Source organism: Rhincodon typus, chromosome 7 (assembly GCF_021869965.1).
Source record: "Rhincodon typus isolate 14 chromosome 7, sRhiTyp1.1, whole genome shotgun sequence".
NCBI lineage: Eukaryota > Metazoa > Chordata > Chondrichthyes > Orectolobiformes > Rhincodontidae > Rhincodon > Rhincodon typus.
The window spans coordinates 23,127,112-23,150,842 of NC_063338.1; the positions used below are offsets into that span (position 1 = coordinate 23,127,112).

The window sequence follows — 23,731 nt, forward strand, 5'->3', positions numbered from 1 at the left end:
CACTGACGGGTGAATCTAGAACTAGGGGGCAATAGCCTCAAAATAAGGGGGAGTAGATTTAGAACTGAGTTGAGGAAGAACATCTTCACCCAAAGGGTTGTGAATCTGTGGAATTTCCTGAAGCAGTTGAAACTACTTCGTTGAATGTTTTTAAGGCACATATAGACAGAGTTTTGAATAGTAAAGGAATTAAAAGTTATGTTGAGCAGATGGGTAAGTGGAGCTGAGTCCACAAAAGATCAGCCATGATCTTAGAAAATGGCAGATCAAGCTTGCCAGGCCAAATGGCCTACTCTTGCGCCTATTTCTTATGTTCTTGTTACGTTCTTATGTTCAAAGATAATAAATATCAGAAGGGAGGCAAGCAACAGGAAGTGACAAGTAAAGAAACAAAAGATGGATCTAGAAGAAGCTTCAATGAGAAGAGTAAAATCATACTAACAGTTCCCAACTGAAAAGGTAGGAGCAATAGTTATGATCTGAATTAACAAATTCAGTCTTGAGTCTGGAAAGTTTCAAAGAGCTTAATCAAAAGATGCGGTGATATTTCTTCAGCTGAACTTCAGTTGAACTTTCTTACAACTGCATTGGAGACTGAGGGCAGAGACTTCAGAGTAGGAGCTGGTTGGGAGCTCAGGGTCACACAAGTAGATTGAAAGCAGGCAATCTCCCAGTGCAGAAGAGATATTAAGACAAGCAGTTAGTACAGAACTTCATTTGCAAGAAATACAATTGCTGTTTCACCTGGAAGAAATATTTGAGACTATTACAGAGTAAAGGAGAGAGGTTAAAAAGAAATGTACTTCTTTTCCTAAGCTTCTGGAGGAAAATATCATTGGCACTGTAGATGGTGATTGAGGAATGGACAAAGGTACCAGTGAGAAAGCAGTCCCTTTGGAATGCTGAAAGGAAAGAGAGAGCAAATATATTTGGTGGTGGCATCAATTTGAAGTTGGTGCAGAGTGGAGGATGATCTTTTGAAACAAGAGGCTGGTGGGTTGGAAGCTCATCACAAGGGAAACCTCATCATTGTTTTATGAGGAAGGCAAAAGGATGAGAACAAAACTATAGCAAATGGAACAGACACACTCAAGGGCCTTGTCTACCACAACATAAGGGAATCGTCTGCTCAGGAAAAATGAAGGCGTACTACTAAATTAGGTTGATTTGCAGTGGCTTAGATTTTGCTTGATTGCAGGCAACAGCTTTAATTTAATCTCCAGTGCCAATTTAGAACAGGTTTTCATCTATCTTTGCAGACATAAAACCACTGAACCCTGGTAATGACCTCCTACAACCTCTTCTGTCAGGCATAAGATACAGAAGCCTGAACATACACACAAGCAGGTTCAGGAACAGCTTCTTTCTGGCCGTTATCAGACTGTTGAACGGACTGTAGCCTCAAATAATGCAACCTGCAATGTAACCTGTATGCCTTAAGTCTTTTTGAACTGTACATCCTTTGCTTGCTGTACTGCTCTTAAACAAAGCTTTTCACCTTATTTCGGTACACGTGACAATAAATCAATAAATCAGTCAATCAATTCCTGGAAGTCCACATCTTCCAGAAAATGCTACTTCAGTAATGTTGCCATGTTTGCTTAAGTTCTTCTGCATATACTTGTAGGCATAGAAGTGTGCACATCGGAACAGATGCAATGCAGATAGAGAAAATTGGAGAAAGGAAGAGAGTGCTTATAAGAAGTTGGGGTAAGAGGAAGCATGTTAAATGGAATTGTGTGGAATCAGTGGGTCTATAATAAATAATAGTCAACAGCCAAATCCCAGAACAGATGACGAAGAAAGTGAGGTAGGGAAGTGAAGAGTTGGTGATGGATCAGAAAGGTAAAGGAAGGATGGAAATTTAAAGCTGAGTTGGTGCTAATTTGGATAAAAATAGGAGATGGCACCCATCAACGTTCCAGGAAAACTGAGCATGTGGGTTGCAGATCCCAAGTAGGACTGGAACACAAAATGCTCCACATATCCTAAAATGAGACAGGCATAGCTAGGAACCATATGGGTTCCCATTCCAATAGTTTCTCTTGGCGGGAAGTGAATGAAGTTAAAGGAGAAGATACTGAAACCTGTGAAGCCTACCTTAAAGATCTGCTGAGCACCTTCTTCCATACGTGGCCAAACCTGGTATCTGAATCTCCAGAGTGTATTAAATTTCACAATGGCATTAATGCGCTGTACTGCTTCTGGATGGTGAAATTCGGACATCACCATATCTGACACAGCATCAGGTATTTTAACTGCGCACAGTAGAAACATGGCAGCTGTAGATAGAAAGAAGAAACATTTTACATTTATTTAACATTTTTCATAATATCAGCACAGCCTAAAGTCCTTTCCAAATAATGAAATACTTTTTGAAATGTAATCATTGCAAACATGGCAGCCAACTTATGTTCAACAAGATTCCATAGCAATTCATGAGATAAATGAGACCATTTGTGGGATAAATGTTGGTCAGGACACCAGCGAGAATCCCTCTTTTCTTCAACATAGTGCCTTCTAGTAGAATATTTTAATGCAACAGGTAGAATACATAGTGACTCAGTTTAACATTTCATGTGAAAGACGAGACTTCCCACAATGCAATACACCCTTACTAAATGCCAGGCTACATTATGTGCCCATCTTTCTGAAGTGGGACTTGAACAAACAATCTTCTGACTCAGAGAGGTGAAAATAAGCTGATGCTGACCCCTTATATTACTTACAAATAATTAAGTAAACATAAACAAAATAGAGTAAACAAATCCTTCAGAGCTTATTCCCATGAAAAAACAACTTTATGCCATGCAGACCATAGGTAAGTCAAGAACTGAATAAATTCATTGTTGGTCAAATTGGACTCTCACGTAAAATCGTTTACGCATAAGTCCAGTTTTAAATTCAAGTTAAGACAAAACGTGTTTATGGCTCAATAAGACATGTTTTAGTGATGAAATTACAACGTGGCTGTCTTTTCCTTAGCCCTCCAAACAAGTCACTAGATGGCGCACTAAACAATGCTTTTTCTCCTTTCATTTTAGGAGCATCTTGAAAGAATTGAAAAACCTATTCATTCTTCAAACAAATCACTTCATCATCTTCCACTCTCCTGTTTCCTTAACAGATTCTTTAACATGCTTCTTTTCCATACATCCAATTAACTATTTCTATAAAGAATTTTGGGATGTTGCTCCAATTCCAAAAACTAACTAACCTCTGTGTAAAAAGTCATTTTCTGATCTTGCACTTATACTTTTCCTGATCATTCTAAAGTTATGAATTGGTTATGGTGTCATCTACCAATTACAACAAGATTCCGTTCTTGCTAATCATTTATAAGTTTCAAGATTCTATCAGATCACCCTTTCATGTTTTTCAGTTCTAATGAAAAACCCATTTTTCACAAATATCTTTGTACTGGTAAGCCTTCATTCAGTGGCCCCTCTCCCATTCATGTCTCTTCAATCAGGAAGCCTGAATCGATTGCATGACTTCTAAAGTTGATCTGCAGAAGGGGTCAGACCTGCTGAATTTCTCCAGCAATTTCTGCTCTTCGTGCATTTCCGATTATATGACTGTTGGATTGTCAATTGGCACAGGCAGCATTTAAGCCTGCGACTATAAGAAAGTTCTTCCTCTGAGCACTTCTGATCAGATTGTTGCCTTTATTGATAAACAATTTTTATTAATCTCAGTTCTTCCCTGTCAACAAAACAAGTTACTTAAAACAATTGCTGAAAAAAAAACAAATGGTGTGCTTGAATTATCACCAAATTATTTTCTACATGGTAATTTCTTTTAAACTGATGTCATAATGGAGGATCAGAGTCCAAAATTATTAAGGACATTTTTAACTTTTAATTCCAAAATGGCTTATTTCTGAATAGCGAACTGCTCTCGACAAAATATAAAAGACTGCATGTGTAAATTCAGTGCTCTTTGGAAAAATCCTGCATGGGACCAAAGGAATGTAGAGTCCAAGGGAAACTTCAAACAGAGAGACAGACATAACAAGGAGGCTGACTATCACCCACTCCTCTCAATAGAAAGCTACCTCTTGCAGGTATTTTTTGTGTTTTCCCTTCTAGGAGTATAAGTGTACAACAAAAAGGTTAAAAAACTAACTGCAGCTCTGGTCTGTTTGTGCTTGTGAATTAAAGTTCCTATATATTAGCCAGATTATGGAGAGAACTGGGTGTGGCAATAGTGGAAGGACTTGCATAATCTTCTAATGATTCCTAAATGTGGGGAGATGCTAAGTTTTGATGAGTGGCAAATGTGACCCCCTTGTTAAGAAACTGACTCGCCTGTTGCTAGTAGGAATATCCTTACACCCTTGTTTAAGAAAAAGGACATTCCCACTAACAACAGGCGAGTCAGTTTAATATCAGAGGTGGGAAAGATTTTAGAAACAATTATGAAAGAGAAAAGTAACTGGCACTTGAAGAGATTTAAATTCATCGAGGAGAACTAGGATGGACCTGTAAAATATAGATTGTGCCTGAATACACTAATTGATCTTTTGATGAATTAATAGTGAAGTTGATAAAGGGAATGCAGTGGATGCTGTCTGTATGAATTTTAAGGAAATGATTGACAAATTGCCACAGAAGTGTCTGGAGTGTATATAATACACTTTCTTAAAATAATGTAGGCAACATCATCAGCATGCTTGTCAAAAAAATTGATTCAACGATCAAGCATGATCTGCCTTTAACAAATCATATTGACATAGTTAACTTCAATGTCTCTTTTGTTTGATTTTTATTTGCTGATTATTGATCCTATAACCTGACCTACCACTGATGTTAAACTGGTGAGGCTATTATTGCTATAAATGTCCTTACATTTCTTTTTACTTTAATGAAAGTATCACATTTGCCACTCTCCAATCCTCCAGATCAGATCCTCCAATTTTATCTAGGGACTATTTGTAGATGATGGCAATCCCTTCAAACAACTCCACCCCACGTTCATTCGGCAACGGAATATAGATAGTCTTTTGATTAAATATTCCCATTCAATTTTCATCCCTCATGTTACCTCAACTATCTCCCCTGTGAGGTGATTGGTTTTGGCAGAAACAATGAAGAGTATCGATATCGACTGAGTGCACAGATCGAAAGAGCATACAGGAACGTTGGGCCCTGATGTTTTCTGTGAAAACAATCTTTGAAAGCGGAAGGACATATGGAGACAGTATTTACCAATTATGTGTGTAATCTTAAACTTCATCAATGGCAGTATTTTATACATAGAGAAATTATATTGAACCTTAATAATCATTGATTAGACCTCAAATATTGCCTGTAGCTCTGATCAGCACACATTACAAAGGATATGTGTCCTTGAGAGGATGCAGATGGCATTTATCAAAATGGAAGAGGGATTTCAGCTACAACAGTAGTTTGGAGAAGTTGAATCAGTTCTCTTTGGAGCAAAGATGGCAAGATGGTTTGACTGAGATGTAGAAGATTATGATGGATTTAGATAACAGACATAATGCTGACACCATTAGCTGACGATACAAGAATAGATATAAGGTTCTGTATAGGAGAAGCAAGGTGGCTGCCGGGAAGAATGTTTTTACACAGTGAGGATGATGACTTGGGCAAATGGAGATAACTGATGATTTCAGAAGTAAAGTAGATGTGCTTTGTTGTGAAATCTACGAGTAGGGCTATAGCGTTGGAGAATACGATTGACCGGAATACTCTACAAAGAGCAGTCATGGACTCAATGGGTCATATTGCCTACTTCTGTGCCAAATGACTCTATGCTACAGCAGAAACTCCAATCAAAGATCTTGTTCTTGAAACTAATGGAAGGCATCTCCTTGAAGCCTTTAATTAGGTGCAGAAGCAGTACAGTAAATTTCCTCATGTTTGAATTTACATTACCAGCTGCTGCAGCCATGTGTTCATCCACACTGAGGAGAAGTTCCCAAGCTGCAGGTTGTATGTCACCGTACATGTCTTCAGTCAGTATAGGAGCTGCTTTGATCAACAAAGACAGCGGGGCAGGAGACAGGCTCATCACCTATATTAGGCAAAAAACAGAAATATTTTAAGCTGCAGTTATACTAGGGGCAATTTTGACCACACTAGACAAAGGGTGATGTTAAAATATTATAAACTTCAAACCAAATTTTAATGGATACAGCATGTTGGTGAGAGAACCTTCGTTAATTTCTATGTTGAGGACATTCCAAGTTGCAATTAGAGACATCAATACTTTTAAAACAAGATTCAGATGGTTTGGTCACTAGTATTTTGCAATCAGACTAATGGCAACAGCATGGGTTCAATTCCTGCTCTGGCTGAGGTTACATGAAGGACTCTCCTTCTCAACTTCTCCCCCTACCTGAGACATGGTGACCCTCAGGTTAAACCACCACCAGGCATATCTCTCTCTCTTTCTCCATCTCTCTGATGAGACAGCAGCTCCATGGTACAGTAGGACTACAGCAACTTTACCTTTATTATGATCCACTTCCATAGGTTCAACAAAGAGCAACATGAAATAATTCTTCAAGTTAACTGGGTAGCAGCATTATCTACAGCCTAAAATTACACAATTGCACCTCTTATGGTCAGTATTGTATGGCATTTTGTAATTAAACATAATCAGAGTCGTACATAATATCCAAATTTTATTCATCATTCAGCCTAATGCTGAGTCTGTTTACTTTTACTCAGTGTCAGAAACTGCTCTCATGTGGCTGCATCTTTGTCCATGAAGATGTAGATGCATTCTTATCTGATAGTTGAAGCATATTGCATAGCCTAGGAGTATGTACAGAGCTACAATCTGAAGGTTAATTATAGAGGTATCACTGTGAAGACAGTAAATTTCAAATGGTACAGTATCTGCAGCTGTGTTCAGTCACTGTAACCTCCTAGGTCATTAAAACTGTATATGTAAAGGAAAGTTAATGACAGAAGCTTTAGCCTGGAGTTGTGTGCCTTATATTAGACAGTTCTTTTAATATGGCAGTAGCTTGTTAGTTGCACAGCTGTGCCTAAAAACAGCCAATTTATTTCAAATTATAATACAGTCCTACGTATCAATTAGTTTTGTAGTTACGTAATCTTTCTTTCACTTTTGCTACTTATGAGCATGTGAACTGAGAGTACTCTGTTATATTTTGTATTATAATGCCATATTATCCTGCTGCAACACTGCAAGCTAAATTATGAACAGCAAGACAAAGAGATTTCCAAATCCAAATTGACAGAGAGGGGAGACCCACCCAAGATTTAATCTGGAGGCAAGACTCACACTGAGTCAATAAAAGTCAGTAAAATTTCCCAACTTTTGATAAGTATTACTTTTGTTACTTATCCATTATTCATGACCTTGGTCTTGGATGTACCTAGTGATTAGTGGTATAGGACACACCACTTGAGATTATCTACAGAATAGGCACTGTTATTAAATAACAAGGTTTCTTCCATGAAAGCAATAATTACAACTATATTTGGTCAGACATAAATAACTAGGACTTTCGGGAGCTGGTGCAGATACATCTGCTCCTTTGAAAAGCTCGAGAACTCTTTGTTTCCAGCCAGAGAGTGTGTTTGACATCAGTAGAAAAGTGTAACCAATGTAACATTAACACCAACAGAGCCATTCCTTTGTACAACAGTTATAAAACCCAGAATATTGCTTTAAAAAGGAGCCAATACAGGTAACAGAGCACCTGGGATATTGTTGAATGGGACTTGCAGAGTTTTGAATGGCTTCAAATTGATGGAAGAGAGGAATCATTGAAATACAATTTCAATGGTAGATGAGCTCATGCATAGGTCAGGTTGGGCGATGTTACAAAGGTTGAAATAGGTAGCCTTAGAGGTCATATGGATATATGTTTGAAAGTTCATCTTGGGGTCAAACATGACATCAAAACCACAAATAGTCTGGTTCAGCCTTCGTCAGTCACAAAGGAGGGTGATGTTGTCAATGGTTAGGGAACAGAGTTTATGCTGTGTATGGAAGCCATTCTAAGTGTGATTATTTTTGCAAGTATTTCTGTGAGGTCAGACCTAGCATTTGTTGAACGTTAATATTGAGATGACAGAAAATTCCAAGCGTTTCTGCATTTGAGTGCCACAGCTGATTGCTACATATGACTGTTCCAAAGGCAGGGTTTGCTGACACCGACAATTGTAGGCAACTATGCATATGTGCTCATTCGCAATGCATGGTTCTAAACAGTAATATCATCATATAGACTTCCATGGGGCAAAAATGCACAAATGCATTACTGCGCATGTGCAGGAAAGTGTGCACGATTTTGAACTGGGCTTTAATGGTAGGGAGAGGGTGCTGGGAAAGAGAGGAGCCTTGGAGTTGGATGGGAAGAGGGCCGAGAAACCAGGGGTGAGGGAAGGGTCAACAATGGGAGCCAGGAGCTGGGAGGACCTCTTCCTAGCTGTCTCCCTTCCACATCATACTCCCACTCCCACCCCACCACCGGCTCTCTCCCCTACCCTTCCTTCCCAGATCCTGATCTCTGCCCCATATTCCCAGGTCCTAAGGATCTCTGCCTCTCCACCTGGTCCTCTGGTCCCAATCTCTCTCACCTCTCCCCTGCCTGATTTCTTAACTGCTTTCCCACCACCACCACCATCCCAGCCATTCCAAAACATTAGTTGCATTCATATTGCCCTAGATATAAGGGCGGAGCTATCATAAGATTTTCAGTCAGCTACTCAAACCAGCTTTGGGTCACTCAAAGAGTAGTTCTGGGCAATAGCTAGATAAAGAAAATAGACAGAGTCATGAGCAATGTACATACAGGAAAGTATGATGTAGCTGGAAAGCTACATTGACATCAATTGACCTGCATTGGATCTGTGAAGTTGGTGGCTCCATGAGAAATCAAAATGGTCTGTGCTTTTGGAATCTGGGGAGAAGTTCGAGGAGTTAGTAGGCAGCTAAGTGTTAGTGTCAGGGTTTTGGAACAGTCCAAGGAGCTGTGGAGAGTTCGGGAGAAACCGTGCGCCTTTAATAGTTCTGTGCGACTGTGAGAGAGCGTGAAGGAAGCCACACATCTGCTTGCTTTATGCAATACAGCGAGATTAGAACTAAGGAAATAAAACCCTACGGGGTTGGTGAGGCTCTCCGTTTGTGAAAAAACTGGAGGTCAGCCTGTGAATAAGCAGTGGAGTGCAGTTTGAAAGAGTCTGCAGTTTGCAGCCCTGGGAAAGGAAGCTGAGCCACCAGAATGTGAGCAGTCATTGAGACCTTCCATAACAAAGCAGCTTTGGAGGGACTTTCTAGGTGGGTCATCAAAAGTGAAGAGTGATAATTCCTTAAATTTAGATTTTATTCGCACACGTACTTGATTAAAGGAATACAGGAGTACAGCGAAAAGTGTACAAATTCGCCGTTCTTGGAAAGTTTTAATTAGATTTGATAGTGTCACTAACATCTAGGGGTGATTGTTGAGAAATCCATGGGGCCCATCTTAATTGTATTTGTTATTTGATGTCTCCTATGGGGTGTTCAACCACAATTTGTTTGTTGTCCGTAATTGCCTCATTGTTAAGTTTGGGATGCAAATCAAATCTATCTTTGCACAATTTAAATGCTTTTTTGTTAATCATCTTTGCATGTTGTTTGACTTCTATTTGTGTTAAAATTTTATTTGTTTTAAACTTGTGATACTTTAACTGAAGAAACACAGCTAAATTATTTCTAATACTAAACAAGATACAATCTAAAATGTGTATAATTGTCCACATTGGCACTTTGGTTAAGTTTAAAATGTATTAGGGGCAGTGACGGGTGGGTCTGGAAAGGAATCAGTGCACCACTCCAATCTCAGTTACAACAGAGGCGATTCTCCGGCTGGTGGTTTAAGGGAAATAAACAGGGTAGCCGAAAAGAACTCTACCCATGTATTAGAAAGTCAAGAGCAACGTTGATTCACATCACAATTTGAACCAGGCTTTTCACAAGTGAAATGATAAAATAGTCTCACATGGTGAGATTGATAGATTTGTGTTAACCAAAAGAATTACTGGCATTTAAGGACAAAGATGTACAACTCTGTGACTCCATGAGTTGGTCAAAGATCAGCTATAATCCCATTGAATGGCATAATAGACTTAAGGGCTATGCTAGGATTAACAGCCATGGTGAAAGACAGTGAGTAAAGTTTTAATGGGGTCAAGGGCATCAAAGATTGAGGTGAGGGTGTGGCTGTGCAGATCATCAGCAGCAGAAAGGTGGGTGGCCCTCAGGATCGAGCAAGGATCTTCAATGCCTAGTTGTAAGCAGATTGGGGCAGGATATTTTCCAGAGGGAGACACAAAAAGGGAATGATGTGAGGGGGTAGGGGGATATAGGTGGACAGCAATACAGGGAAGTGATCAGCAGTGTTCCTACACGTGACTGATATCTAAGAAGTAATGAAGTTGTGCTTGGTCAAGTGCCCTGAATATGGTTTGGGACTGTTCCAGGAGGGAGTGGGAGGGGCAAGTTGTAGACTTGGAGGTAATAACAGAAGTAGGGGTGTGGTGAAGCTAGATCCTTGAAAGCATTAAAATATGAGGAAGAATAATATAAATTTACTGTACCAGAGGATTATAGCTCATGGTTACTGCTGGAGCTTGTTTTGAGAGTGGTCGAAGGGTACAAATTGTTGCACCTTGACTGAGTAATCAGTGATTAAATTACATGCATGCATCAGATTTTAGTCCCAGAACAACAAAACAAAAGAGCGGCAAGTACTTTTATAACCATACCTGAGTCCTAATATATTTCAACATTCCAGAATCCTTTTTTCCTTCCAAACTTGTAACAGGTATTCTTTTTTTTAAAGAAGGTGTACGTAAGCATGACTTCTCAGAGCACTGGAGAGGAAAAGATAATCTATTAGTATTTAATTACACTTTAAAATCAATTGTTGAATGTGTTGACCTTTGGGGAAAAAAAATGACAAGAACGGAGGATGCTGGAAATCTGAAACAAAAACAGAAATAGCAGCATCTGCGGAAAAAAAGCAGAATCAATGTTTTGGGTCCAGTGACCCTTCTTCATAACTGATTGTAGTTGGGCAAATGTTGGTATATATGCTGAAGATTTTGGTGGGGTATTTCGGAAGGAAGATCAGTAAACAATGGATGGAGTTGGAGCCCAGAGAGACAGATCAGCAGCTGGGCAGACAAAGGAATGGATAACGGTGAGCTTAGGAAAAGAAAAAGAGACCATTTGGGGGTGAAAATTTGTTGGCTGTGATAAAAGCATCCCATGGGCCTGGGGTGTCAGGGTGAGGGAAGGACATGGAAGATGGTGTTCAGGCCCCAAGTGGAAAATGAGATACTGTTCTTGCAGCTAGCAGTGCAACAAGCCTGAGGCAGAGATGTTGGCCCGGGAATAGAGTGGTGTAGAGAATGTAGGTGCTCCACAAAGCAGTTGCTCAGTCTGTAACTCCATCTCCCCAATGCAGAGGAGACCACATTATGAGCAGCGAATAGAGTATACCAGATTGAGTGAAGTGCAAGTAATCGCTGCTTCACTTGGAAGGTGTGCCTCGGGCCTTGAATAGTGAGGACGGAGGAAGAAAACCATTTGGGTAAATGCTTCTTCTCTTCCTTCTTATTGAAAAGGAGAATTTCACATTTCCCACATCTTTGTCTGCTAAGTTTAACTATCTATATCTCTGTGTAGCCTCCTCTTCACAACTTAATTTCCCACCTATCTTTAGCAAATTTGGCACGACCTTAAGACCATAAGAAACAGGAACAGGAGTTGGTCTTTCAGCCCCTTGAGCTGGCCGTCATTCAATAGGATGGTGGCTGATCCGATATTCCTTACATCTACTTTCCTATGTTTTCCCCATAACCCTTGATTCCTTGACTGATTGAGAATTTATCTATCTCAGGAACCATACTTTCTGCCCCTTCATCTAAGTCATTTATATAAATTGTAAACATTTGAGGTCCCATCACCAATCCCCCTTGGCATCCACTTGTCATATCTTGCCAATCTGAAAAGGACCCAATTATGCATACTCTTTGTCTCCCATTAGCCAGCTAATCTTCTTTCCATGCCAATATGACAGAGTTCCAGATTTAATTTTGAGGAAGTAGATGATGACAGCTTCCTTCTCCATGTAGTTTTTTTTAATTGTTCACCAATATCCATGGTTGAATGTGGTAGATATGCAGAACTTTAATCTGATCCATTGGTTGCGGGATTGCTTATCTTTGTTTATACTATGTCACTTTTGTCATTTAGTATTTATCTAGTCCTCTGCCTGATATTAGGTATTAGACGGACTTTCATTTAAGCAGAGGTTAAAGAGATTGGGTTTACACTTATTGGAATACGAAAAAATGAGAAGGAACCTTATTGAAATATTCAAACTTCTTAGGGAGGGACTTAACAGGGTAGATGAAGAAAGGTTGTTTCCCCTTATGGGAGAGCCTTGGACCAGAGGGCAAATTCTCAGAACAAGGGATGATACATTTGAGATAGAGATGAGGAGGAATGTCTTCTCTGAGAGAATAGTGAATCTGTGGAATTCTTTACTGCAGCGTGCTGTTGAGGCTGTCTCAACAAATATATTCAAGGCTGAGAGAGTCAGATTTTTAATCAGTCAGGGAATCAAGGGTAATGGGAGAAAGGTAAGAAAATGGAGTTGAGGATTATCAGAACAATGAGCACATTGAAATGCAGAGCGGACTCAATTGGCTGAGTGGCCTAACTATGCTCCAATGTTTTACGTCGCAACTTCAGCAGGTTTACAACTCATTTTTAAGTATTACTGGTACTAACTCCTAGCATTGTACCAAAATTGGTTTCCTGCCTTGAGGGTAATGGCAGAACGAAGGTGAACAAAGGTTAACGAAGGGCTATGAGGTTGTGGGTTGCAGTGTAATGTTATCCTTCTGTTGCTGATGGACCATAGCACCTCATGGATGCTCATCCTTGGGCAATTAATCCATTGCTAAATTCAGAGATTTAGACAGTGTTAATGCCACACAACACAATAGAGGGTTTCTTTAATGTGAATTCACACTGTGCAGCTTTGTCTCCATAAGTATTATGCAGTCTCATTCATAACTGTACTGTCTTGGACAAATGATAAGTTACTTTAGTGAAGATAAGGTCAAGGAGGCTTCCTTGCCCATAGTTGACACGATCAGATTTGAAGTTAAAACTTAACAGTGGCATGGTGGCTCAGTGGTTAGCACTGCTGCCTCACAGCTCCAGGGACCTGGGTTCATTCCACCCTCGGGCAAATGTCTGTGTGGAGTTTGCACGTTCTCCCCGTGTCTGCATGGGTTTCCTCCCACAGTCCAAAGATGTGCAGGTTAAGTGGATTGGCCATGCTAAATTGCCCATAGTGTACAGGGATGTGTAGGTTTGGGGAATGGGTCTGGGTGGGATTCTCTGAGGGTCAGTCTGGACTTGTTGGGCCGAAGGGCCTGTTTCTTCACTGTAGGGATTCGATGATTTAGTCCAGGCCTCAGGGACACTAGTTGAGTACCACCATCATTTTGTACAGTTAAGCTCACATAAACTGTACCAAGATAAATGGCCTGTTAATTTGTTTTTGGTTGGATTTCTTAAGGATAAATCTCAGCCAACAACCAAGGCAGCCCCTCATCTTTCTTTGCTAACTGCTATGGAATCAGAAGAAAAGAAACGACACTTCCAAAAATGAACCACTCCTTCAAATGACATGTAGGATCAAAACTGAAACAGTCATCCAAACATGATGTTCGCTATTATGTTAAGTTCAAATGTCAAAAAGGCACCACTAAAAAATAAAGGAAGTTAGCAGCAAGAACACAGGTAAGCAGAACCTCTGCATCCAAAAACGAATAGAGCTGAAGAGTTATTAATACCTCTTTTGATTTCTTGGCCCTCAAGCCCACTTTGCTGGTAGTGTCATCATCTCGGACTGAATCCACAGTGTCTCCATATAGGAGCTTGATTGCCCGCACAAGCCGAGCGCAAGAGCGGCTGTGATGCTGATAACAGCGAGGGTGGCAGTAATCAATATGGCAGCAGATGAAGCTTTGTTGGCTGCACAGCAAGATCATAACCTGAAGAACAGGAAGCCAGCATTAGTAGAAAATACAGAAAAATGGCTTCATCTGATTAACAGCCAACTTGGAAAAGATCTGACAACACAAAGTTAAACATCTTCATCACAAAATCATACAATTTACCATTGCAGGGCCCTCTTGTGGCACAGTGGTACTGTCCCTGCCCCTAGATCTGGGTTCAAATCCCACCTGCTCCAGAGGTATATAATTACAACTCTGAACAGGTTGATTAGGAGAAAATAGGTTGAAAGCTCCCATTGAATCAGTTTCAGATAATGATGGAAATACTTAGCAGGTCTACCAGCAGCTGTGTAGAGAGAAATAGAATTAATCTTTCAGGGTGATCAGTTTTCATGCCAAAGTGACTGAGTTTTCACATTTATTTTGTCAGATTTCCAGCAGTCACAATATATAATTCTTTTATGAAATCTGCTTCAAACATATCACATGCTGTGAAGCATTTCTCTATTTATCATCTCTGTTTCATAGAATCATAGAATCCCTACAGTAAAGTTAGAGGCCATGTGGTCCATTGAGACTGCACTGACTCTCCTAAGAGCATCCAACCCAGACCCTCTCCCCCATCCTGTCCCTGTAACCCTGCATTTACCATGGCTAATCCACATAGCCTGTACATTCCTGGACACTATAGGGCAATTTACCATGGCCAGCCACCTAACCTGCACAAGTTTAGACTGTGAGAGGAAACCCACGCAGACACGAGGAGAACACACAAACTCTACACGGACAGTGATCCAAGGTTGGAATCGAACCCTGGTCCCTGGCACTGTGAGGCAGCAGCGCTAACCACCTGTGCCAACTGATTGCCACCATGCCAGCCTGATAAAGGAGCCCCGATGCTGCCTTTTGCCAAACCTCTTAAATATGTGCCAAATAGTGACTGGCTTTCCAGCCACAGAAAGCCATTCAGAGATAGCAAGAACTGCAGATGGTGGAGTCAGAGATAACAGTATGGAGCCGGAGAAGCACATCATCAGAGGAACAGGAAAGTTGACATTTTGGGTCGGGACTCTTCTTCAGAAATTCTGAAGAAGGGTCCCGACCTGAAACATCAACTTTCCTGCTCCTCCGATGCTGCCTGGCCTGCTGTGCTTCTCTAGCTCCATACTGTATTATCACAGAAAACCATTTACTTTTTTTTAAAATCCATAGAAATCCTTCATGATTTTAAGCATATCATTGATGGCAACCAGCTCAAAATTGCTATAACATTCTCTCTTGTTGGACAGAGCACTTCATAAATTTCTTAAACCTACAGTCCATAGTATGCAATGATACCGCTTTGTCACTACTACAGCACTGCATTCTTGAAGAACCTGCTCTTGATCCTGCTCAAGCAGAAGTCACAAAAGCCAATAAAATAGCTTTATTTGGGTAAACTGATGGGAACTAATGGTATCCCACTTGAAATATTCATGTTTGAGGGACAGTCATGGTTAAGAAATTCACTAGCCCCCTCTGCCTTATTTAGAACCAGGGAGCTGAGTCCTAAGACCTCAAGAATGCCTTAATTTCACAAAGAGAAATGAAACAAATCCAAACCTGACAATCATTGTAAAATATCACATCTTTCGATACCAGGATAAAGCTCTTGGAAGGATCCTTCTTTATGAGGCTGTCACTCACCTCATTGACTCTGTACATCCAGAATCTCAATGCTGCTTCTGATATATTTCGGGAAAGAGTATACATGATCTTTACAGCAACTCAAATTCAGGCAAAGTCTTGTGAACAGAACAAGGAATTCCATATATTGTTTCTTGACCTAATCAAGGCTTTGGATAGAGTAAACTGGAAAGGCTTGTGAAAGGTTCTCCATAAATATGGTTGCTCTGAATAGATAATCAATGTCATTCACTCATTTCATGATGGCATGGTAACAAATAGCATGCAAACTGGTTTGTTACTTGATGCCTTTCCTGTCATAACCAGCACCAAGCTCAGATATGTATTGGCTCCAACTCTGATTGCCTTATACTTCTCAGCCACGCTCCAGTACGTACATAAAGATTTTGACACAGGAGTGTACATTCAATTCAGGACAAATGGTAGCCCAACTTGCAAAGGCTCAAGGCTTGCAAAAAAGTTATTGAGAAGCTACTGAATAAACTCTTATTCATGGATGATTTACTCTGGAAGTCATTCAGCTGCTTTTGATCACTTTAACGTAGCCTTCGAATACTTTGCCCTGACAGTACTTTTGAAGGAGACAGTGATCTGGCATCACCCTACCTCCTGCTCCATAGCACCATAGTCGCTATCAACAACACACAATTTTGTTCAGGACAGGGGTCTTGCTATCTTGGGAGTATCCTCTCCGATAGCACTATGACAAAGTCAACCACTGCCTGGTAAAAGCAAGCTCAGCATTTCAGCCTCACCGTCAGACTTTGGAAAGAGCATGAACATTGTCTCGTAGATTCAACCAGGCAGTGACAAATCATTTTTTATGCATGTGTTAATTGTTCAACACACTGGCAATACATGAGCAGAAGCATTCCAACTTAACTATCTGAGATCTATTTATAAGATCTGATGACATGACAAAACTGTCATGCTTGCTAAGTGCTGCTTACACTGCACTGTCAGCATGCTTGTCAGAGAACAGCTTCACTGTGTAGGTTGTCTAGTTCACACGCAGGATTCCCACATAGCAAAAAGACAGTGCTGTACAGCCAGCAGTGCAAGCACTGCACAGAAACTCCCAAACTTAGATAAGAAGGCAATCTGAAAATCTTGGAGTTTGCAAAGCTGACCTAGTGAAAAAACAACCTTTGTCAAATCCAAATAGAGACTTCTCTTTCTTCAAACAGAGAACAGTCAAATGACAACAGGGCAGTAAGTGCAGCACAAAGTTAATGCCTCCAAATGTAACATCAATTGCAGTATTTGCAACTGGCACTGTAACTTGAGACTAGGTCTAAAAAAAGACATGAGATAACATCAACCTAGATTGTAAGCTGATCTTGTCAATATTCATCTATTGAATTGGCGGAAGAATTCATCAATCTCAGTTAAAAAAAAGAAAAAGACATGTACTTCATTAAGATTGTAAAATTGCTCAGTCATCACTCCAAATCCTAATTCTAGATTCTGGTTGTTTTTCCCTTCAACTCATGAATAAATTGCAAACGTTATTCCATCCTGCGTTTCTCGCTCTTGCTCAGTTGCATTCCAATGACATTGCTAAATTCTGACTATATCAGGAACATTCATGATATCAAAAGGAAGTACAACTGGTTATTTATCTCATTGCTGAATGTGAAACCTTGGCCAAAATCTTTCCTGCAATTGTATGTTTGTATCCGTATAATCAGGTGTCTGCTGCTGCCACGGTATTGAGACAAGTCTCAACAAGGTTATTGATGACATCTCCACAAAGATAAATGAACCTTACTGTAGTGATTGGAACCAGGTGGACCTTGTTGACTACAAGATCCTTGATTGAAGTTGTTTATCTGGGCCAATTAGGAATCCCTGGCTGACCAATATAAACAGAGGATTTAGAATTTCCTCACTTCAGGGAACTGACATAGAACTGGTCGGCCATAGCCAGTTTACATGCACAAGTAAATAAACAGTGACTTGTTGACAGGATACCAGCCTCTGTGTGGTTATTTCAGAGGTAAAGAGATATAACAGTATGTGCCTGAAGAACGTGAACTTGTAATTGTCATCTTGAAGTTGGGGTAAGCACTTTTAGCACCATACTTTTATTTGGGAAGGTTGACTCATTTGATCTTGTTGTCAAAGACTGGGCCCAGTACGTGGAAAGAATGTGAAATTTTTTCCAGGCTAATGACGTTAGGAAAAGCAACGATGAACCCTTCTTACTGCTTCCCGACCTGCAGCATTTTCGGTTATAAGGGGCTTAACTCTCCCAGAGGCACCAGACACTAAAACCTTCCTAGAGTTGACCAAGTTGGTTAAGGAATGTTATGACCCAAACCTCTTCTAATCCTGAGAAGCTATTGGTTTTATTTGGAGGTAGCAAGAACTGCAGATTTTGGAAGTCGGAGTCGATACAGTGTGGAGCTGGAGGAACACAGAAGGTCAGGCAGCATCAGAGGAGCAGGAAAGTTGATGTTTCAGGTTTACACCCTTCAACAGGACTTGGAGAACCAGGGGAAGCCTTATCCAGATTTTTGACAAGGCTAAGATGATTGCTAGAGGCATATGATTTTGGATTAACTCTGATTGAGATGCTGAGAGATCATTTAATTCGAGGGGAACAAAGCTTGGTGCTGGAACCATAGAAATGGCCCTGTATGGGTACAAGATGAGATGGATGTGAGGTCAGGACCCATGAGTTACAACGTTTGGGTAGGTGAGGCTGGCCTGAACAAACATGCAGGATTCCCACATAGCAAAATGACAGTGCTCTACAACCAGTAGTGTTAGGGAGCTCACTGCACGTAACCTCCCAAACTTAGGTAATAAGGCAATGTGAAAATCTTGGACTGAACAAACAACCTCAGACAAACTCAAATGGAGACTTCTCTTTCTTCAGAACAGTCAAATGGAAACAGGGCAAGTAAGTGCAGTATAAAGTTAATGCCTCCAAACGTAACGTCAAATGCAGTACTTGCAATCAGATATGCAAATTGAAGATCACCTGAAAGCTGTTACCTCACAAACAAGCCAGGAGCAAAACATACCTGGCCCCTCAGAATAGCCAGAAGGCCTGTCAGAAACCATAGGTTCTCCCCCTACATCTACTGTCAAGGAAACTTTGGAGTCCAAGATGGATGCAGCCTTAATATCGAGGAGGAAACCTGAGATGCTCCAGGCAGAAGAGACAGGATATGGTCCAGAATATGCCACCCGTGCCAGAGCCTGAATCAGAGGAACTGGACCTGGAGGGAAAACATCGCAGAAGCAGCTACAAGAGAAAGACCCCAGGCCTACATCCCTGGACTTTCGAGGTTTTGGCGTGCTGGGGGCAGGGTGCGGGGGAGGTGGAGGGATGTAGTGACTGGAACCAGGTGGACCTCATTGATTACAAGGTCCTGGATTGGGGTTGTTAACCTGGGCCAATCAGGAAACCTCTAGCTGACCAATATAAACAGGAAATTTAGAATCTCCTCAGTTCAGAGGACTGACTCCAAGCTGGTTGGCCATAGCCAGTTTACTGTGCAGAAGTAAATAAAGGGTGACTTGGCTGATGGGATACCAGTCTCTGTGCTGTTATTTCACCTTTATCCTTTTCAATCTTTGACATACTTGATAACACGATCGTCCTCCAATACCACTCCCATTGTCCTCTTGTGTGGTGCTGCATTGTCCTGGATTCATTCATATTAAACTGCAGCCAGAGAAAAATTTGCAATGGCTTCCCTTCTGGCTCCTGCACAATTTTCTCTGGTGTCCCCCAAATGATCTATCCAATGCCCTTCCTTTTCTCATCTACATGCTGCCCCTAGGAGGCATTAGCCCAAAACAGAGAAGTTTCCACAGACATGAACATCTGCTTGACACTTGGCACAACTTTGTCACCACCATGGTCTCTCAACTTTTCTATTATCTCCAAATTGTTAGCCTATTTGTCAGACATTCAGCATGGAATGAGCAGAAATTTCTTCCAATTGAACAATAGGAACACAAGAACCATTCCCTTCTGTCGCTTCCAAAAGTCCTGTACCTTAACCACTGATTACAACCCTTTCCCTGAAACAAAGCTGAAATAGGCTCCTGGTCTTCTGCATGAATTTTTCCTTATGCAGTGTCATATTTTGTTTTATAATATCTCTGCAAAGCCAAGTGGAATATTTTAATGCACTGTATATACACAATTGTGATTTTTGTTGTAGAAAGCAAGAGCGTAATGTGTACTCAGTGGAGTGTCCGTGCAAGTAAAACAAATAATGATTCAAACATATGTGTTATCTATTAATAATCATCCCTTTTTGCACATTACTATGATTTGTGGCTCACATACAAGCAATGACTTTCAAGTTTGACACTCCTGAAATAGGTGCAAATACGAATAAAAATCCTTTAAACATACTGGCAACCATGTCATGTTTCTATGGTAATTTTCTTCTGTTCCTACTGTGCTCAAACCTTCTGGCTCAATACTAGGTTCACTTGTACTCCAGGGGCTGCCTGTTAAAACAGGGAGAAAAATCAAAGTGCAATATTTTCACACTAAATGTAACATGCGTTTAATAGCTTGAAGATAGATATATCTTGAGAAACTACCAATGTCAGTAACTGTGTCATGGCTTTGAGATAATAGAACTTCTTCATTTTCTGACTCAGAGTCCTGCCGTGAAAGCTTTGTGCTCTTCAAGCTTCCAGCTCGGCGTATGCTTGACAAAGAACCACCCTTCTTTATTCGAAAGCTTCGTGCCCCCTTTATCTGAAGTAGGCGTGAGCCTCCTGGTCTTCCTTTTCTGCTCGGCCCTAAGATAATGATACAACATATTGCAAATTGCAGTACTACTGACACCAATGTCTTACACAAAATGAAGGCAAACCATCAATTATTTACCAGTTTTGATAAGCAAATGAGAATTACTATTTTACGGATTAAGTGGGACTACACAACTGATTGGGGTGGGAAGTTATTCTGTTGGAATTTTTCTAAACTCCGGGTTAAAAACAAAAGGAATTTCAAATTCCCAAACTATATCTCATCTGAAGAAGAAACATTATTTAATACTATTTAAAATAAAATTGACCATTCAAATAATATGATAGTATATTTATTTAAATAAAGGTTTATATAATTAAAGGTGTCTTTAAATTCAATTCTCATTATATAATTGACCAGGAGGTAGAACAGTGCTCTATATTTGTAAGGGGACAAAATTAATGTAAAAAGATAATAGCTAAACACTTCTATTTGTGATAATAGAGAAAGCACACTCAGCATATTTACAGAAAATTCTTTTATTCAACTAGCATTTTGGTAATACAATTAATATAGACAATTATCCCAAGGCAATGATCAAAAGCATAAACAGACAAAAAGTAACCAAGTTAAAGGCAGAAGAATAAGTTTGACTAAAAATTTTGGACCACACAGGTGCTTTTTAATGGAGCAGGTGAGAACACTGTTTAATGGCAGATTAGTTGAACGTAACAAATGGTTTTACAAAAGGGAATGAAATGCACGAGCACCAATTTCCTGGATGCTGCCAATAGCTTGCTTCAGATATGTAAATCGTTCTTCAAAGCATTGGGACGGTGACACAGTTGTCATAAAGCCAATCTTTGCCTTGCGTGGAAAGCATGCCTGTGTTTAGTTGCACAGATGTGCCAAGCTGGTCTATCTCTGGGTTGATCTTATGGAGGACCCACTGTCAGGCAATGGGTTTTCACATAGTTTCAAAATTCAGTGTGGAATCTTCTCCCTTGGCTCCAAGTTTTCAAAATGTTTTCAATGGTTTTCACTTGCAAATTCAATATTGTTTTGTGCATTATCAGTACTCTACTAGGAGTTTAAAGCATTTGGACGGATGCAGTTTAACTGAATGGACTAGTCTGTTGAGATAAGCAACTTAATCCCTTTGATTACATGAAAATGTACAAACACTAGAAATTGAAAAATAAAAATTCTTGCCAAAGATGCCTTTGGCTGGGAGAAATTTGTAAGACTTTACACACCATTGTATGCTGTCTAAACTAAATATTATGAACTGTGTTTTCTAAATATTTTGAAAAAAATACATAGACTTAAGTTATCACTGTCTTGGAGAATGTTACTTTCTGACAAGGATAAAATTACCATTGGTTCCTGCTATATATGAGTCCTATCCAGCTGCATTGAACTTCCTCTGAATTTTGGAGCTCCCTTCTTGCTCTTTGAAATATGTGCATCGTTTGCAATTGATGACTTACATCAAATTCATGGAGTCATTTTCATATTTAAAAAGTACCTCTCTGATGTAGAAATTTAAATCGTTGTAGCCCAGAAGCAGTCTTTTTTTTGTGCTATTTCAACATTTTAAGCAATTTACACTCTATGCAATAGAGTAGCCTTAGTCTCCTTTTCAATTCTATTCCTGCTTATAACACCAGCTTGTAGCACACTCCACCTCAAATATTAAGAGGACACCACGTAATGTTTGATTGGGTGTTTTATCTTGCCACTGGCAGTAAATTGAGCTACTGTATTTTAAAAACCGTAGTAATTCCTGATGAGCAGTAACTGAAGAATTAGGACTGGGCAAGTGTATTATTCATCCTGTTCATTTGTAGACAGTTTCACTGGTTTGAGTGCTAAGTTAAAGTAACTGCAATGGTCAGTGCCTCATGTACTGCAAGAACTTGCTTACAGTTAGGTCTTAATAAGATATTATAATTAGGTTGTAGTTATTCTTAATTAAAAATTACTATTTCTAAATAATAATAAAAAAGTTCCTTTCTGACCTTTTTTCTCTTCACAGGCTGTATCTGACTTGAGGGTATGACTGCTGCTGTGAGGTGAATCCTTTGAATCTTGTTCATCGTCAATAATTCCAGCAAAACTGATTTTCCGTTCATATCTATGTCGATCTAATTCAGGATCCAGATGGAGTCGGCAGCTTTCCAAATCCTGTTGTAAGGAAATAGACATCATTCAGATAAACATGGAAAGCACTATTTTTAATCAACAGAACTGAGTGGAAAGTTCTCATGTTTTTGACGTGTTTATTTTATTGTGATTTAAGTAGAAACTACATGAAATTGGTGTTTGTTTTTCTGTCTTCTGGACTTTAATGTAGCGCGGCTTGGTCACATTTTCTTTGACATGGTGCTTTTCTCACAGTACTAAACAGTTGTTAAAAGTACTCACAACAAGAGGCTCTGTACGTGGTCGAGGCAAACAGGGAAAGGTTTCCCGAAGGAATGTTGTTATCTCTAGAAGAAGTTGGCATGCTGCCATCTTTAATGCAAATGGACAACCACATTTGGTGGGATTAACGGTATCTGTCAAAACATTGGAATGATGGGAGGTCAGGAAATATTGGTTTGGAACAGAGAAGTTTAAGAGGGTTTTAATTACCACAGAATTAATGAATGTGTTTTCACTTCCTTATCAGATATAGCATTTCAATTCCAAATACTCATTGTCATAAAATTGTTCCTTATGTCATCTATTCTTTGGCTAATCACTAAAATTCTGTGCTCTCAGTTTATCAACTCTTCAGCCACTAGGAATAGTTTCTCTTTTGTTACTCTACCTAAACACCGCCATTTTCCAAGGAGCTTCCCCAGTCGATCTACGTAACTATAATCCCGCAACCCAGGAAAATCTTTCCCCAGGGCCAACTCATAAGTATTCATTAGTACATCATCATCCCAGCACCAATAGAAGTACACCCATTGCTGCATTTTCTCACCAGTGCATAGGTATTCCTCGCTACATTCACCATTTGTGGCAATGTCTTGCTTCAGTTAAAGTTTTCAGTTAAAGGCACATATTTGTCCTGAAAGCTTGAGCTGAAATAGTTTATCTGCTGGATAGACATTCTAACTTTTTTTATTATTATAAATTAATTACAAAAGCTATTTGGCCTCTTGTTCTTATATATGCATATCTGATTTTGTTTCTTTTAGAAGTGCAAATGTACATTGCCAGTTCAGAATCCTGTACATTTCTGTGGTTGTTAACGTGTGTAAACAAACAAACTAAAAGAATACAGGATAAC

The 23,731-nt window shown here is 39.8% G+C and overlaps 1 protein-coding gene across 1 annotated transcript in view; it reads right to left on the reverse strand.

Annotated features, from left to right (window-relative positions):
- The window catches only part of LOC109912343 (unc-80 homolog, NALCN channel complex subunit), a 244,990-nt gene that overhangs the window by 109,882 nt on the left and 111,377 nt on the right, over window positions 1-23,731 (reverse strand). The window contains exons 25-32 of the mRNA XM_048599053.1: window positions 22,876-23,009; window positions 22,470-22,635; window positions 20,292-20,498; window positions 20,101-20,198; window positions 13,869-14,069; window positions 10,758-10,865; window positions 5,904-6,042; window positions 2,101-2,282 (exon numbers count right to left, since the gene is read on the reverse strand). Of these exons, the coding sequence (XP_048455010.1) occupies window positions 2,101-2,282; window positions 5,904-6,042; window positions 10,758-10,865; window positions 13,869-14,069; window positions 20,101-20,198; window positions 20,292-20,498; window positions 22,470-22,635; window positions 22,876-23,009 (1,235 nt within the window). The remainder of the gene's footprint in view (window positions 1-2,100; window positions 2,283-5,903; window positions 6,043-10,757; window positions 10,866-13,868; window positions 14,070-20,100; window positions 20,199-20,291; window positions 20,499-22,469; window positions 22,636-22,875; window positions 23,010-23,731) is intronic.